The sequence below is a fragment of the Pyrgilauda ruficollis genome, unplaced genomic scaffold, assembly GCF_017590135.1.
Source record: "Pyrgilauda ruficollis isolate IOZ18807 unplaced genomic scaffold, ASM1759013v1 scaffold59, whole genome shotgun sequence".
Classification (NCBI taxonomy): domain Eukaryota; kingdom Metazoa; phylum Chordata; class Aves; order Passeriformes; family Passeridae; genus Pyrgilauda; species Pyrgilauda ruficollis.
The window spans coordinates 1,125,282-1,142,729 of NW_024527599.1; the positions used below are offsets into that span (position 1 = coordinate 1,125,282).

At 54.9% G+C, this 17,448-nt stretch overlaps 2 protein-coding genes across 3 annotated transcripts in view; one reads left to right on the forward strand and one right to left on the reverse strand.

The window, feature by feature from the left end:
* The window catches only part of LOC121361652 (zinc finger CCCH domain-containing protein 18-like), a 5,665-nt gene extending 1,333 nt beyond the window's left edge, over positions 1–4,332 (forward strand). The window contains exon 2 of the mRNA XM_041482570.1: positions 1,729–4,332. Within this exon, the coding sequence (XP_041338504.1) occupies positions 2,803–3,753 (951 nt within the window). The 5' untranslated portion in view covers positions 1,729–2,802 and the 3' untranslated portion in view covers positions 3,754–4,332. The remainder of the gene's footprint in view (positions 1–1,728) is intronic.
* Positions 4,333–9,881: 5,549 nt separating this feature from the next.
* On the reverse strand, positions 9,882–13,651 carry SRSF1 (serine and arginine rich splicing factor 1). 2 transcript variants are annotated; one of them, XR_005956374.1, is made up of 4 exons: positions 13,055–13,651; positions 12,684–12,868; positions 11,307–12,457; positions 9,882–10,389 (listed from the first exon to the last, which is right to left on the reverse strand). XR_005956374.1 is itself a non-coding variant. In XM_041482526.1 (4 exons), exons 1-4 carry the CDS (start codon positions 13,246–13,248, stop codon positions 11,835–11,837), a joined length of 747 nt encoding a protein of 248 aa, XP_041338460.1. In that variant the 5' UTR covers positions 13,249–13,651; the 3' UTR covers positions 9,882–11,834. The 2 variants fall into 2 exon arrangements, 1 of the variants encoding a protein (XP_041338460.1); XM_041482526.1 differs by having other exon boundaries at positions 9,882–12,029; positions 12,285–12,457.
* Positions 13,652–17,448: the final 3,797 nt, after the last annotated feature.

Genomic DNA, 17,448 nt, shown 5'->3' on the forward strand with positions numbered 1-17,448 from the left:
AGAAGCAGCGCCCCGGAGCGCACTGCCACCGGCACGGTGCTCTGTGCGGCGCCCCGGGGGTCGCCCGGCGCCGCCGCCGCCTTGGCACAGTCGGGCTCGTCCTCAGCCCTCCCGGGCTCGCCCTCAGCCCTCCGGGGCTGCTGCCGCCTCCCCGGGCCGGCCCTGCCTCGCACCCCGCCTGGCCGGGCTCCAGGAGGGCCGGGCCCGCGGGGGCTCGGGCGGTGCGGTGACCCCTCACAGCCCCGCGCACCTCCCGGGCCCGGCGGAGTGCATCCGCCCGTACCTGAGGCATCTTCGGCGCAGCACACGCATGCAAATCGTAGCCACGAGCAATTAAATACATACGTACCGTTAATTACGTGTTTACATACACCAAGCACGTCCCTGACAGGCAGCAGGACGGGGCCCAGGGACGGCTCCTGGCACCTCCCGGGCGCTGCCAGGACAGGGAGGGATGCGGGGCACATCTGTGCCCTGCCTCAGGTGGCATCTGAGGGACGCCCAGCATTTCCGCGACACCTGAGAGTGGCAGGTTTAGCGCTGTCACAGGAGGGGGGTTTTAATCCCGACCTCCCTTCGCCTTCCCTGGCAGTGGGGAGATGAGAACAGGCTTACAGCGCTTTATTATTTATTTTCCCCCAGCTCTGGTCAATCCTCTTTGCTCAGGCCTGGATCCCTGCTGAGCATCCCTGGGCGGCACGGGAGCGGGAAGAGGCGGCCGAGGCTGCAGCGTGCAGGGCTAAATTTGGCCCCTGTGACTTCCTCCCGTGTGGGACACCCGGGTGGTTTTTCTTGTCTCCTGTTACAGATAACGCAAAGGCCGGTCCTGAAGCCGCAGCTGGAGGGACAGTGGGGACAGAGCAGGGACCAGGGGGTCGCAGCCCGCTGGCTCAGCCGTGGCTTTGTTGGCTCGGTGCTGGGCAGGGCACCTGGCTCCTGCAGCGCTGCTCCTCAGCCCTCCCCAGGCTGTTCTTCACCTTCCCAGAGCGTTGCAAAACAGTCGCTGTTCTGTTCCGAGAGATGCCTGCGGTTCTTTCACGCCTCTCAAGCTTTTTTTCCTTGATACTCCAGCGCCAGAGTCAAGTGGTTATGTCAAAATGTGTTTGCATTTGAAACAAAAAAGAGTTTCTCAGCCCTGTGACCCCAGAGGGAAGTTTGTGACTACGTGTGGCCCAGCCTGCTTGGGAGCACCTGCAGCTCCAAGGGTCCGTCTGCCTCAGGGAGTGTGGAGCTGCTTGGTTTTGACCCCCCCATCTGCACCACAGTAAAGTTCCGCGCTGATACACAGCGCTGGAAATTGTAAAATATTGCAGAAGCTCCTAACTGAGAAAAACACCAAAAAAAAAAAAAAAAAAAAAAAAAAAAAAAAGGAGCCAAGGGGGTTTGCCAGTGCAGCGCTCCACCAGATGGTCTCTGCTCATCCCAGAGGTTTTCCCAGCCGTGGTGTGGATGGATCACCCGCACTGCACCCCGAGCCCTGCCCTGCTCCCAGCCGCAGGAACCCCTCGTTCGGGGACAGGGGACACCACTGCCGCCCCTGGTTCTTTCCCTCCCGGCCGCTCGGTTATTTTTGTTAACGCTTATTAAGGAAGACTTGGGAGAGCTCTTTGTTAAGGGCTCACACTCACTTCAATTAAAGGCTAAGAAAACTACCCAAGCGTATCACTGACTCATCGGAGAAATCCCGACCAGCACGTAGCCGCCTAAACCCTGCTCTTGTTTTCACAGCTACAGCTCCGACAGGGGACACGGGAACAAAACCTGCAAGACTCGCAGCTGAGCCAGACGAGGGGGAAACGGAGCTGGAACCCGCTTCCCTGTCGGCAGGGCCGGGCCGGGCCGTGCCAGCCCCTCCTGGAGCCCGGCACATCCCGCAGCCCCGGGCCGAGCGTCCCCCGGGGGAAGGACTCGCAGCAGCTCTGCTTAGAAAGGGCAAGTCGGTGCCAAACCTGACGAACTTTCCTTTACCCAGAATTATAACTGGAAGTCTAAAAAGCCGCAGTGTTTGAAAACACGTATTTACATTATATATGCCCCAAAGCAGAATAAACAAAGGTTAGATTTGTAAACTCTCCGTCTTAATTAAAGCAGCGCTGCTTAGGACAAACCCACATAACAGGCGGCTTGAAGTGTTGTGTTATTTAATTTATACCTTCCAGCTCCCTTAGTCATGGAGCTGGGACAGCGATAGCATCAGCAGCCACCCCGCTGTGCAGGCACAGGGAATTTCTAGGGCACTGGGAGCCGTGTGGCCCATTTACCACCCTCCCGAGGCTGCGCTTTCTGCCTTTCCAAACTCAAATCTTCCCTCCTTCTTCTCCCTTGGCACTTCCCACACTGGTAGGAATGCTGCTGGGTGTCTCCTGCCTCCGGTGCTGGTGGTGGAAGTCCGCAGGGACAGGCCAGCACCGGGGCTGTCCCTCGGTGCCGCAGCCCGGTGCCAGCACCAGGCACCCCCGGCTCCTGCCGGCAGCCCCTGCTCGGTTCTGCTGGGCCAGCGTGTGTTCGCACCGCTTACAGCGGAAACTGTGGGCAAATATTTCAGCTTTGCAGGAGCCCCTTTCTGTTCGTGCTCTGAGTGCCACCGCGGGCTTTGAATTTCGCAGCTCTGTGGGGCTGGAGAGCCCTCGAGAGTGTAAATAAGCTGCGCTGATGGTGCTGAGAATGTGCTCCCCGCAGGCAATTTCCCTTCAGCTGCTTCCCAAGTTCTGTCTTCTCTGGTTTCTCTCTTCGCAGCCTTCCCTCTCCAAGTGATCAGGGACACTAAACAGAGACAGTGAATTCCATCGGCGGGAATCAGGGATGGAAGCAGAGCGTGCCTGCCGGGAGGAACCGTGGGATGGTCCAGCATCCCCAGAAGAGCATCCCAGGCTCTCCCACTGCCCAGCTCCTGCTGGACGAGCATCCCTGACCCGCAGCAAAACGAGGCTGGAAGGTGCTGCAGGGACAGACAACCCGTTTGCTAGGCAGAGGAAATGGGAACAGAAAGGGAAAGAGAAATGGGAACAGAAAGGGAAAGGGAAAATCATTGGGAAAAGAGAAAGGGAAAAGGAGAAGGAGAAGGAGAAGGAGAAGGAGAAGGAGAAGGAGAAGGAGAAGGAGAAGGAGAAGGAGAAGCTCCTGCCGGATGGCTGCCCGCAGTCAGTGCCATCCTGGAGGGTGGCAGCGGTGCCCTGTCCTGCCCGGGCCGTGCCAGGGCCACCGGCAGCCGGCCCCGGGGCTCGGCGGGAGCGCTGCCGCTGCCGAGAGCGCCGGAGCCTGCTCGTAATTAGCGCATCCGAGAGATCGCTTCACTTTCCAAACGAGGGAAAGAGGAGGCAGGAAATCACCAGGCAGCTCGGCTGGAGCACCGAGAGGCAGGACGGCGATCGGCGGGGGAGCAGCGAGGAGCTGCTCCCGGGGAAGGAGCGCTATCCTGGGGCTCGGCAGGGATGGCCCAGTCCCTGTCCCAGTCCCTGTCCCCAGTCCCTGTCCCCAGTCCCTGTCCCCAGTCCCAGTCCCTGTCCCAGTCCCTGCTCCGCTTTGCTGCCTTTAGCCCGAGCTCCGAGGAGGGAGGGGAGCCGGGGCAGGCAGGGGGATGCCCAGGGCAGAGGCGCTGTGGTGCCAGGGCCACACGCTGCTGTGGCACCAGGGACAGCCCCGGCTGGTGCTGGGTACCAGCTCCCACCTCTCTCCCCATGCCAGAGCTCCCCAGCGCCGGGCGATGCTCCCGCCAGGCAGGCAGGAAAAGCCTGGCGGTTACTCCATGCTTGAAGCATTCCTGGTGAAAGCATTCCCATGGCAAACTGCCCTGCACCGGTCCCTCCCTTCCCTGCAGTGCTCCCGAACCCTTTCTCCCCTCTGTCCCGCACAGCCCGGCTGCCACGGCAAACCCTTGCTGCCTCCCCGGGATTTCCCCATCCTCCCTCATCTTTGCCGCCCTGTGAACCCATCGCTGCCTGCTGTCCCTGTCCCCAGGGCTGTCCCTGTTCCCAGGGCTGTCTCTGTCCCCAGGGCTGTCCCCGTCCCCAGGACTGTCCCTGTCCCCGGGGCTGTCCCTGTCCCCAGGGCTGCTCCGTGCTCCGGGGCTCGGGGCTATCCGGGGCCGGGCGGGCGAGGGACAGCAGTCCCGGGCTATCTTTCTCTGTTTCCGTGTTTCTGCGTTTCTCTGTTTCTATGTTTAGCCCTGCGGCCACACGCCGGGAAGTGCCCTTATCTCTGGCCACCTCCTTGTCCTCCGCCGTGCCTGGGCTAATCTCTGCTTGGCACCTTGAGCGCCGCAGCGCCCGGTGGCTTTTTGTTGTTATTTTGGTAATCTCCCTCACTACTTTTTTTAAAATTTTTTTATTTTTAATTTTTTTTTTCCCCCATAAAACAGCCGCTGTTATCTGCGCCCCACGGGGGGAAGAGCCGCCTCTCGGCTGTCACACCGGGCCCGGGGATGCTGCTGGTGTGACCCGCAGGGTCACTGCCCGTGCCCATCTCTGGCACTGCCGCTGTGGGGACACGGTGGGGACACGGTGGGGACACGCCGGGACAGCAGCACACGGGGCTGGGCGCTGGTGTCACACGGTGGGGACTGCCCACACTTAATGTCACACTCTAGGATTGCGGAATGGTTTGGGCTGGAAGGGATATTTAAGGGATACTGAAGGGATACTGAATGGATATTGAGGGATACTGAAGGAATATTGAGGGGATATTGAGGGATATTGAAGGAATATTGAAGGAATATTGAAGGGATATTGAAGACCATCCAGTTGCACTCCCCTGCCGTGGTCCGGGACACCTTCCACTAGAGCAGGCTCTTCCAAGCCCCATCCTTGAGCAATTCCAGGCATGGATGGGGCAGCCACAGCTCTTGTGTGTCCTTGTGATTTACAGGGTGTGCACAGACACGAGGAGATCACAGCTTTTTCTGTCTCATGGGACATTTCAGAGCCCTCCTGGCAGGTGCTATCGACCCCTGCTCACCCCCTGCCCGGGCTGCCCTCGGCACTCTGCCTTTGAACCCGCTGAACTCTGCTGCTCTCCAGGAAAACTGTTTCCCAGTTTGATTTAAAAACTTCCCGAGCCAGAGCCCGCACCAATTACTTAGCAGCGCACTGCTCTGGTTAATCACCAGTGACCATTTTTAGTAATAATTCCTGCGGGGCCAAGGACTGCAGGGAAACATCCGCTCCTGCCTTGCTCCCCTTCCCACCATCTGCCCCGGCTTCTCCCGGGCACGGGATGTACAGCAGCAGGCACGTAAGGTCAGTGCATTTAGGGAAAAACACGAGCACTGAATTAGAGCAGCCCAGCCAGCGAGGAAATCCTAACGCTAATCCCTGATCTTTCACTGACACACGGCAAAGCTCGGCCAAGCCGGCCGCTTCCCCCTCCCCAGCCACAGCTGGAAAACACGGATAATGCTGCATTACCTTCCCTGCAGGGCTGCCGCGATTAACAGCAGCAGAGAGCTCCGAAATCCTCCAGGGATGGGGATGGCAGGGATTAATACTCGGCTAGATGGTCCCCCAGGACCATTTGCCAATGCCGTGCCCCATTTTCTTTATTCTTTGCTATTTACTTTTATTTTTTGCTGGGACCTGGGTGGTGTTTAATCTCATTTGGCAGCTATGGATTGTCTCCAAAATAATCAATATTTGTGCATTCATCTGCATCTTTCAGCTGATCCCACAGGGATGAGCATCCAGCGCTGGCAGGAGCCTCGGGCAGAGCATCCCTGCTCTCACTGGCCAAGGAACCAACTTTGCTCCATCTTTCCAAGGGGAAACAAAACCTTTGGTGGTGGCAGGCAGCTCTGCCTCAAATTAATTTCAGCGCTGTCAGGAAAATATCCTGTGTCACCCTGCAAATCAGGCAGAAAATGATGCTCCCCACGCCTTCCCTCCTGCCTGCGCCCTGTGCACGGTAAAGACACGCACGTGTGAGGATGGAGAATCAACGGATCCAGAGCCTGCGCGGCCGAATTTTTTTCCCCATGTTTCACCTCGTATCAAAAACCACGACAAAAACACAGCCCTGCCTTTTGTCAGCAGGAAAATACCCAGAGTTCAGCGAACTGCCAAGTTTTCCGTGTTCAAATTTCCGCTGGCAGCTGCTCTCCGCAGCATCCCAGGCAGCCAAGCGCCCCGTGGGATGCAGCCAGCCCCAGAGCCCCGGCTCCACGCTGGCAGAGCTTCCCAGCTCGGCATCCTCGTGCTCCGAGCTCCTCAGGATCTGGCACGTCAGCAGCAGCGCAGGGGGCAACCGAGTCACGCGAGAAACGGGCATTTCTTGAAAAAACACAGGACCCGAAGCGTGGGTCGTGGCTGAGTCACTGAAACACGAAACTCACTAAAGGGATGAATTAGAGCAGTTAGAATATAGAGGTAATTACTCATGTGAACAATGCCCTGCTCCACTCTTTAATGATTACACAAATTAGTGCATAAAATTATGTTAATGGCTCTGCAAGCGGCGCATCCACCCAGCCCGCCCGGCGGGAGGGGCCGCAGAGGTGGGGGTGTCCCTCAGCGCCCAGGAGCGCCGGGAGAGGCTGCAGCCCGTCCTGCGGCTCTGCCAGGCTCTGTGCCCGTCCTGCGGCTCTGCCAGGCTCTGTGCCCGTCCTGTCCTGCGGCTCTGCCAGGCTCTGTGCCCGTCCTGCGGCTCTGCCAGGCTCTGTGCCCGTCCTGTCCCGCAGTTCTGCCAGGCTCTGTGCCCGTCATGCAGCTCTGCCCTGCTCCATGCCCATCCCATCCTGCAGCTCTGCTGGGCTCTGTGCCCATCCCATCCTGCAGCTCTGCCAGGCTCTGTGCCCATCCCATCCCATCCTGCAGCTCTGCCAGGCTCTGTGCCCATCCCATCCCATCCCATCCCATCCCATCCTGCAGCTCTGCTGGGGCAGCACAAAGCACTGCAGGGCCCACGCAGTGCAGGTGGGTACATCACGGGCTCACCTTCAGGCGTGCAGGAGAGGGATTTTAGGGAATGCTTATTACACAGGGAACTGCCTGGAATCCTCATTTTTCCTCATAATTCAGGTTTCTGTTTGAAACCGCTCCCACTGCAATTCCAGACAAACTGCTCTTCCCTGCAGGTGCAGCGAGGATCATTCTGCACTCGGCATGGGGAACTCTCACCAAAGCTGGGGCTGTTCTAAGCCAATCCAGAAATGACTCTAATTTTGCTGCACAGATAAAAACTCTGCTGTTATCAGGAGCAAGAAACCTCACGGCACAACCAGCACACACAGATCAATGAAAGAATCTCCTGTTCTAAAGCAGAAGTTTCTGTTCGAAAGAAAAAACCCCAAACAAACAAGAGAAAAAAAAAAAAAAAAGAAAAAGAAAAAACCCAAACTGTGGTTTCTGGGAGAAACCACAAGCTTTCTAACCGTTTCTATTTCGGAGCGAGTGCAGGGTTTATTAAGCACGGGGCTATCAGGACGATGCGCAGTCAGGGAGGAGAGAGTCGCTCCCTCTCGGGGCGCTCCCCGGAGCGCCGGCACAAAGAAGGCAGTATGGGCCGGGCTGCCGGGCAGCTGCGGGGCCCCGGGGCGCACAATCGCCCTCAGTTGTACCAACAAAGCGGCACTATCGCAGGAGCAGGAGCATCGGAACCGATTCCCGGCAGGAATGGCGCGGCTCACCCAGTGGAAGCTCCGGGGAGGGAACGCTCCCTGCTCGCTGTGCCGCAGGAGCTCCCTGCCCTGGATGGGGAAATGATTCAGGACAGGGGGCTACGCCTGGATGTCCCCTTGCTTTAACAAAGGCAGCTCCATTTCCCTACCCCTTTCCACCTTCTTCAGGGAGAACTGCCTCTCAAAACGTTTAGTTTCAGGAAGAACACACTGATGAAAGAGGACACCTTGCCTTGGTTGGCGTCTGTTGAAATCCTAGCAAATACCTTCCCGGAAGAGGTGCTGGTGGAACAGCCTGTTCCCACTAATGCCCGAGGATTTTAAAACCAGTGCCAGCTGTGCCCACCAGCCCCAGCCAGGCCAGTGGATGGTCCCCAGGAAGCAGATTCCCCCCAGGGCAAGTCAAACAGGCACTTACTGAGATTCACTTTCACCCTTGGAGAAGCTGAAGGGCAAAAGAGAAGGCACCAGGCTCCCCGGGTTGTGCCAGGCACGAGTGTTGCTCCCAAAACTCACCAACTCCTCATCATTTCTGTCACAATGTTAATGAACTCATAACGTGGTATAATTAAAAACTGAGAGTGTGTCAGGAGGCACAGCCTCCTCCAGTTAACTTCTCCTAACGCTGTCAAACCTGGTTCATAGCACGTTTCTGAGATATTAATTTAATTCCTCTATTTTATGTCAATCAGAGAACATGATGTTCCCCCCGAGGACGGTGGAACACGCTGGATCAGAATCTGAAATTAAAACACAGGGCACTTGGGGAAAGCCTTGCTTCACCCTGTGGTTTCCCTGCTCCAGCACTGCCTGGCTGCTCACAGCACGGTGATGGAAACAATTTATGGGAAGAAAGGGAATGCATGAGAGCTCCACTGGGAGCAGGTTTATTACAGGATCTCTCAGGGCTCCACAGCCGGGACATGGAGAGCAGAGTGAGTGGGAAGGCTGGGGCAGGAACAGACCAGCAGCTCCTCCTGGGGTGACCCGAGCTCTCCCCTTGGAGGGGGAAAAGCAAAACCAGGGAGAGCCCAGGAGGGCTCTGTTCCCTCCCATTCTCCAGGTGAGATGGAAAGGATCCCCTCCTCTCCACGGGGAGGATTGCAGCCTTCTGGCAGAGGTGTGGTCCCCACTGGCTCCGAGAGAATCCTGCCAGAAGCTTTCCAGGAAGGTGGCACTCTGCAAATCCCAAAGTAGAGAACGTGGTGTTCCCACCTCCTCTTCCTAGGTGTCAGTGCCCTCCTGGAGCATCCACAGGGTGATCCAAACCACAGAGAAAATCTCAGGAGAAAAAAATCCTCAGGTAGTTGATCCACACACAGGTGAGACTTGGGAGCACATCCTGCACCCACCAGAAGCAGGCTTGACAAATTACAGCCTTCCTGCAGCTCCAGCACACCCCTTGCACAGGGAATTCCGAGTTCCAGCCTTCCTGCACACACCTTGCACAGGGAATTCCATGTCCTATTGCCCCTGCAATTGGTGCTGCACAGTCGATGAGCTCCTGGTGAAGCTGCTTTGATCCAGGGGCTGTGCCTGCACTGCCTGGCTCAGAACTAACAGCTGTATTCCACAGGGAGCCCTGGGGAGTGCCCGGGTCCTTCACTCCTCCTCCTCCCCGAGGATCCTTTGGAGAGGGATCCTCTCCAAACTCCAGTCCTGGCACACCAAACTCTTCCGTTTTGCTCTGTGAAACGCCCTGAGCACACCTGCAACCCTGTTAAACCACCTTCACTTTCCTTCGGCACCAGTGGTGGAACAGATCCGTTATTCCCAGTACAGTTTGGGGTTTTTGGACCTTTTTTTCACCTTTGCTGTCCCAGCTCACACCCCGTGCCATGGAGCCCCCAGTGCCCTCGCCTCCCACATCCTCACAAAGTGCTCTGGCAGCAGCCACCTCCTTCCCAGGGCACAGGCTCCTCACAAGGGCCCTGCCCACAGCCCGGGATTACACAAGATCCCAACTCCTGCTCCCTGCTTTGTCCCCCCAGAGCAGCTCTGCCCCCGTTTCTCCCCAGGACAAGCCCATACCCTCCCCTTCTCCTCCTATCCACACTCATATTAACACTCCTTCCTTCAAGCATGGAGAGTTCATTCTTTTTCCCCTCCCCACCTACTGGATTCCACCCATTTCCCAGGGAACTGATCCTTCATTGAGGAGAAGCTCAAACATGGATGCTTCCTGTGGAACACTCGGGCTCTGTTCCACACAAAAGGCTTTTGTCCGGATCCCAACGCGAGGACGAGACTGCGCGACCGACGACGACACGGGGCGTGTTTTTGTAAAAATTTTATTTGTCAAAGAAAAAAAAGCAATGGCCAATTGAAACCTACGTCATCTTTAACTCCAATTTTGGTCTTTAAATTTAGAGAAATGACTTATTTACTTTTTTTTTTTTTTTAAAACAAACCCCCCTTTTTCCCCTTTAAGGTTTACCATCTACTCGTGCTGAATCCTTCCAAGGAGATTGCTCCAGCGTACCTCTCCAGGTCCTCGCTTTGCTCCTTTTACCAAAAAAATGCAAAACTCCATCGTGCATCTTAAGGGCTCCAATCGTCAAAAATAGGAAAAAAATATCTTTGGAATAGCCAATTGAGTTGAATAAAAAAATCCACACGAATGCGGTTTGGTTGGGGCAGGAATCCACTCCTATGTTCCTGGTAATTTGATCCCGCTCCATGAATCCTTGTAATTCAGCCTCCCTATCCTATCCACATTATGATTTGAATCCAATGATCCAGCTCCAAGGATTGGGATCCAGTGAGCCCTCTCCAATCCAAACCTTTATAACCAGCAAAACCAAAAAAGAGGAGGCAAAAAGTTAGATACTGTAATGAAAAAATAGGATTCTGGGGAATGATCAGTTATGTTTGCCATCAATAAATTCAGATGTACAGTAATAACTATCAATTCCCCAAAACAAACTTTCCAATGGTGATGCTCAGATAATTTCTTTAGAAATGTTAATTACTATTTGGAGGAAACATTGTAAATATTTACAATATGTCAACTGGAAATGCCAACATACTCAGCGCATTGGTGGGTACGAGGTTTTGTGGTTGTAAAAAACGGTTTTACTAAACTGCAAAAGCTTTTAACTGCTCGGTCTATCCACCTACTATGGAATGGCTGGACTACAGCTGCACTCCCAGCTGGAGGGAACGTTAACAATCGGTGTTTTCACACGGATCGTGAGTCAATCGTGAATTAGTCTGAGGGGGCAGGGCTGAGACTTAAATTATTCCCCACTAGGTTTGCTATTTTTATTTTGCTTTCATTCTGGTACTTATAAAAATGCAACAGCCACGCTGTATCAGTCACACAGAGGACATGCAGATTTTAGCAGTATTGATATTATACTCTGATTGCAAGTTCTACTACAAGTGTACGGATACTACGGACATGGACACTTGTAACCAAACGCTGCGGGACAAACGAACCAACGCTCCCCCCCCGGCCCCGGGGATTCCTTTAGAAAACTAGGATGGAGTAGAGAATTACAAAAGCAGGGATTTGGCCACAATTGCCCCCCCGGCAAAGGAAGTTTTAGAAGAGAAGAGCAATGGCAGCCTGCGGTCACGAGGACATGCCTGAAGCCACACGTGGGGACACGTAGGTGCTCGGCCTCAATTCCCCTGTCTCTCAGTATAAGGTCAATACTGCCAAGTTCATCTGTGACAATAGCACTTGGAGTCATACCATTGCCTCCATTATTGATCTGATCCTCCTCAATCCTCCTTTTGACAATCCTAAAATGATTGACATGTGCTCCACAATCCTTTAATCCAAAGCATTCTTAATCCATCTCTTCAGATATGTCTACAGAAAGACACACGAAAAGGCAAGATAAAATGTAAGATCCCCCAGAAGAGACAAGTTAGCCACAAACATCCCAACATCCCCAGCTCGTCTCGACCACAGCGGAACACTGAGACATTTACACAGCAATACCACAGCTCCAAGAATGTTGGTATTGAACTAGAACTAAACCAGAACAATCCTGACTGACAGCAATTAAAATACAATTTACCAAAGACAGGAGGGGAATGTCGGTGTCGAGGAGCAAATACTCACTAGGGATTTTACACAAGAATGCAATTCAACACTTCAGCCAATTCGAGTAAAACAGTTGGAATTAAAAAAAAAAATAAATGAAAGACTGTACTAAGTAAAGGAAAACTGTGTACAACATGAGGTTCTACAAAAAGATCGGAGCTAGAGTGATGTTTATGTACGAGATCGGGATCTGCTGTGGCGGGGAGAGTAGCGTGGAGATCCTCTGCTTCTTCTTGGGGAATAACTGCGGCTTCTGCTGTTGCTTCGACTACGGCTCCTGCTACGACTACGGCTGCGGGACCGAGATCTTCCATAGCTTGGGCTTCTTGGGCCATCAACTTTAACACGGATGTAGGCAGTTTCTCCCTATTGAATAGACAGAACTTTCGATTGAAACGTCGAGGCTTCAGGGCCATGTTTCAGGCATGCTGACAGACTGCAGACAGCGTTACTACGGCCGGGACAGACAGCAGAGCTTACACGTCTATGTCCAGCCTGACCACACACTTATTTAGCTGCTCCGTAACCAAACAATGACCACCACACGTTCCTTACCTTCAAATCCTACTGTTAAGCCCCTTGTATCCAATTCTGGCCAAAGAAAGTAAGTGTGATACCTACCTCGTGAGATCTAAATTTAGTGTTATCCAGCTTTCGCACAGCGTAGGTCATGTCTTCCTTCCGCACAAACTCCACGACACCAGTGCCATCTCGGAAAACATCAGCATAACATACATCACCTGCTTCACGCATGTGATCCTTTAAATCCTGCCAACTTCCACTTGGAGGCAGCCCTAGAGAAAAACCAAAACGCGGCTTTAAAACCGGATTAGAGCCTCACCTGCTGTATTACAACAGCAAAAGCGCAGCGCAGGAGAGGAGCGCTCAGCATCGCGGGGACACCACTGCCCCCCTCCCACAGCACACGCGGCCGTGCTTTTTAAGGAGAAGCTCGCAGCAGCACCGCGCCCGCAGGACCCCGGGGGAGCACTCAGCCTGAGAAAGAGAGCAATGACTCACCCGAGACGATCACTCTGTACTCCGAGCGCCGGGACGGGGGGCCGTACCTGCCCCGGGGGGCTCCTCCCCCCCCGCCGCCGCCGCCTCCTCTGCCGGTGCCGCGGCCGCTCCGAGGGAACTCCACGCGGAGGCGATACCCATCGTAGTCGTAGCCGTCCCGCCCGTAGACGGCGTCCTCCGCGTCCCTGCGGGCGGCACGGGGCGGGCGGTGAGCGCGGCCGCCGCACCCCCCGCCTTTGTTCCCGCTTCCCGCCCGCCTCTCCCCGCCCGCCGCCCCGCCAGGCCCCGTTAGCGCGGCCCGACGCTCCGGGGCGGGCAGCGGCGGCTCCGCGGGGCCGGGGGGGCCCAGGGCAGCGCCACGGGGGTCTCACCTGGGGTCCTCAAACTCGACGAAGGCGAAGGGCGGGCCCCCGCGGCGGTTCTTCAAGTCGATGTCGCGGATGGCGCCGTACTTGTAGAACACGTCCTCGATGTCCTTGGTGCGGATGTCGGGGGGCAGGTTCCCCACGTAGATGCGGCAGTCGTTGTTGCCGGCCGGGCCGCGGATGACGCCGCCGCCGGACATGGCGAGGTCGGCAATGTTTGCGGCGGCGCGGGGCGGTGCGGGCGGCGCGGGGCGGCGGTGGCGGGGCCGGGCCGGGCTCTCGGGGCGCTCCTCACCTCCCCCGACCGCCGCTTCAAAATGGCGCCCGCGGCTCCGCTCGCGCTGCCTCTGCGCGCACCGATCTCACCCCGGGACGCAGCACCGGCCGCAGCACCGCCCGCGCTCACGGCGGGCCAGCGGCGCGCGCGTCTTCCGCCGCGCCCTCGCTCTTCCGCCCCGCGCGTGCGCGGCTCCGCCGCAAAGTAGTCCCTCGGTCCTTGCCGCCTCGGGGAAGCCGAGTCCGTGCGGGGGCCGCAGCTGTGGGGCGCGAGGCTGCGGGAGCTCGGTTATACCGTGGGGAGCCTGCGGTCCCCGCGGCAGATGAAAGACGCGCTCCTCCCGGCAGCGGCTTAAACGGCGGAGGCCGCGTGACGCCACATCCGGTGCGGCGCCCCGCGCCTTTAGGCCCGGCCGGGGAGGGCGCGGCCCACAATGCACCGCGCGGGACGGCGGGCGCGCTTGGCGCCAAGCGCGGGGCGGCTCCCACAATGCACCGCGCGGCGGGCGGCGATGGCGCTGTCCCCGCCGTGTCCCCTCTGTGTCCCCTCCGTGTCCCTTCTATGTCCCCTCTGTCCCCGCCGTGTCCCCCGGCGTGCGCTGGAGGGCCGCGCTCAGTGCGCTGTCCCGCTGTGCCGTGCGTCGGGACGGGAGAAAAGCGCCGTGCCCGCTCCCCGGGGGGCAGGACCCAAAATGGCCGCCCTGGGGGCTGAGGGGAGCGCGGCGGGCACCGAGCTGGCGCAGCTCCTGCAGGGCTCGCAGCTCCTGCAGGGCTCGCAGCTCCTGCAGGGCTCGCAGCCCCTCCGTTTGGGACTTTCCCCGCTCGCGGTGTGTTTCCCACTGCTGAGCCCGTGCCACGGTTCTTGGGGCTCCTGCATCCAGCGTTTGCAGCTGAGCATGGTGGGCTTGGGCAAAACGAACTTTAGGAATGGGCTTGACTTGGTGTCTCGGTTAATAAAAGTGGAGGAAAAAAGCGTTAAAAACTGAGGGCAAAGTCGCATCCCAAGTGGATGCGTTTGAGAACGCTGCTGAGGGCTGCGTGCTCTCGCTGAAGAATGTTCTATACAGTGCCTTTAATGTAGAGTCACATGAAAAAAGGACATCCTGGTGAAGAAGCAGGATGAAAATACCCAAATATGTTATATTTATAAAATTATAATTTGAATAAAGACTTTAAAATAGCTGGAGTACTCAGCATTGTCACAAAGCCCTCAGAGAGGTGTTAAAGCAGCTTCAGAGTGAGAAAGCACTCCCGTGTGCCCCTGTCCAGGAGCTAATACAGAAATGAGGGTGAGCTCCTGCTAAAAATTACTGAAATCAATGATCTTGTGCAGCCCAGGGGTCTGCCACTGATGGACCCCTGCGTGTTTGTATTGGCATTGTCTTGTGTTTGGTGCTGGAGAGGTTCAGCCACTGAAACCACCACGAGGGGTTAGAGGTGTCAGAGTGTGGAGAAAAACCTTTTAGGCTGATGAGTTCATTAAGGGATTGTGAAAAATGCCTCCTGCCTCCTCCTGGAGCCCATGGTGCTGCCCTCGTTTGTCACACGTTCATGAAAAACGCGTATTCCTCTGGATAAAGCAGCACTGGGGCGGCTGGCAGGGAGGGTTTGCAGTGTGACATCAGGACTGCCACAAGCGCTGCTGGTTTTTCTCCCCCTGAGGTGGAACCCCAGGGTTTTGAAGGAGGAATGTCCCCGTTGGGTCACCAAGGGGTGAGGGAGCCCATCTTCACAGGAGGCAGAGGGTAAATTCCAGGCTGCCAGGGGGTGTTGTGCACCTGAGACAGAGTTTTGGGGTTTCACAGATCTCTCTGTAGAGGGACACAACGTGGGGAGCAGCCCCTGCGGGCCCAGCGTGGATCTGGTAACCCCAGGGGGTGATTTGGGGGAAATAATGGGCTTTTAAGATTATTTAACAAGCTGTTCAGATATTTGCTAGCTCAGCAGAGACACTTTTTGGAGTTCCCATCCCTGGATGTCCGAGGAGTGTCAGGGTGTGGCGCTCAGTGAGGACAGCGTGGTGGTGGGTCCAGGGCTCCGTGATCTCCAGGTCTTTTCCAGCCTGTGATTCAGGGATTCTGAGATCCCTGGCAGTGTCCCAGGCTGGACGGGGCTCGGAGCAGCCTGGGGCAGTGGAGGGTGTCCCTGCCCAGCCAGGGGGTGGCACTGGGTGGGCTTTAAGGCCCCTCACAATCCAAACCCTTCAGTGATATTAAAAAACAAGTCCCCTCCCCACAACAACAACAAAAAAAAACCTCATGAGGATCCTAATTATACTTTTCCCAAGTGTAGGGAAACTCCATCCCTTGCCAAGAAATGAGTCTCTATTTTCAAAAACTCATTAAAACCACTGAAAGTTATTCTTAAAGGCATCATAAAGCAATGGTAAGTCTGCCTGCCTGGTAAAAACCCTGTTGCATAATTTCTTTTGTGTCTTAATAATCCTCATAACTGCTTCAAATGATTCTCTTAATTACCTTAATGAAGTGTCTCTTTATAGAAGTATTAGATGTTTTCTTCCTCATTACCTTCCTTAGGTCTGTGTTATCACTGGAGTGTTTAGTTGGATATGCTGCATAATACTTATTTCTCAGAGTAATTTTTGGCTTTCTAACAAAGCACATATGTGAGGAATTAATAAGTTATGTAGAAAATAAAGTACTGGGAAGGCAAAGGCAAATAATCTTGCTAAAAAAAGAAGCCAACTACTGTAAAGTGACAAGTTTTTGTCCTCAAAATGGGAGCAATGGAAACCGAGGGAGAATAAAGCAAATATTACCCACATAAGATCATTGCTTATTGTTATTCCTGATGAAACTTGGGAAGCAGGAGGTTTCCCAAGCAGAGCTGCAGGCTGGGGCTGTGGCCCAGGGCCTGTCATCGCCCAGCTCTGTCACACAGAACCTGTTTGTCCCAATCCTTGCTACAGAGCCATCCAGCTGGATTAGTCCTGACTAATCTTACTGTGTTGCAAAATAACAGTTCATCAAAGCCCAGATTGTCTGGGAGAAAAGGGTCGTTTTTTTAAGAGGCATCTGAAGTAATTTTCTTTTGGGAGCTGAGCAATGAACTGTCCAAACTTGCCATTTCCCTCCTGTAGCTGTCCTTTGGAATCTGCTGCTGCAGGGGTTTCCTTGGCATCTCACCAGTAACTGGAAACCACACGGGCTGTGTCTTTGGAGGTGAAATACAAAGCTGATATTTTGGGGGGGTGTGTCCATTTTAAACAGTGCTTCAAAGTGATCAAACTTACTGTTTTGCATGCAGGAAAAAGATGCAAAAATGCCAGTCTGACTTTTTTTCAGAGAAACTCTGAGCTCAAGATAAGACAAGGAAAGTGTGTGAAAGCTTGAAAAGAATTCCCATAGCAGTGGATGGTGACAGAGCTCGTTTTGTTGATGCAGATTTAACTGTAAGCAAAGAGATTTCCTCTGCACATGCTGGGGCATGTCTGGATGCAAACAGAAAACACAGCACACTGCCAGTGGGAATTTTTCCTGGAAGCCAGCCCAAAAGGACACACATGGGTGGAGACTTAAAGGAGAAAAGCCAGACGAGCAGAGGGAACACCACCGGAATTCAAATTGTCCCAGGTGGATTGGGAATACTCACTTTTTAAATTTCCAGAATTTCAATTTAAATTTTAAATTTAAATTTAAATTTCCTGCAGTTCTTCCTTTGTGAGAACAGCCACACCATACAGGTGGACCCACGATGTGCTCAGCTCCAAGGTCCCTGGAGCAGAGTGACAGGGCACAGGGAAGCAGAATCAGTTAAATTCTGCATGGTTATTTGTTGGGCTGTTAGCAATAAAAGGTTAATTTGAAAAAAAATAAAATAATAAAAATCATGGGTTTGCTGAGATTTCTGCTTGTTTTCACATCAGTTGGATTTGCAGTGATTCCCACATGCCAGCACACCATGACTGGGGCTGGGAGGGAAAGGGGCAGCAGTTAGCACAGACCAGAAAGTTTCAATGAGCCCTCTCAATCCATTTTCTTGGATTTATTTCCCTGGGAAGACATTTCTGTTCTTCCAGAGCTCTGCCATTGCTCCCTGCCTCCCGCTGTCACTGAATATCGTGGCAGCTGCTTGCATTGCTCTTCCCTCTCCCTGCCTGGTGG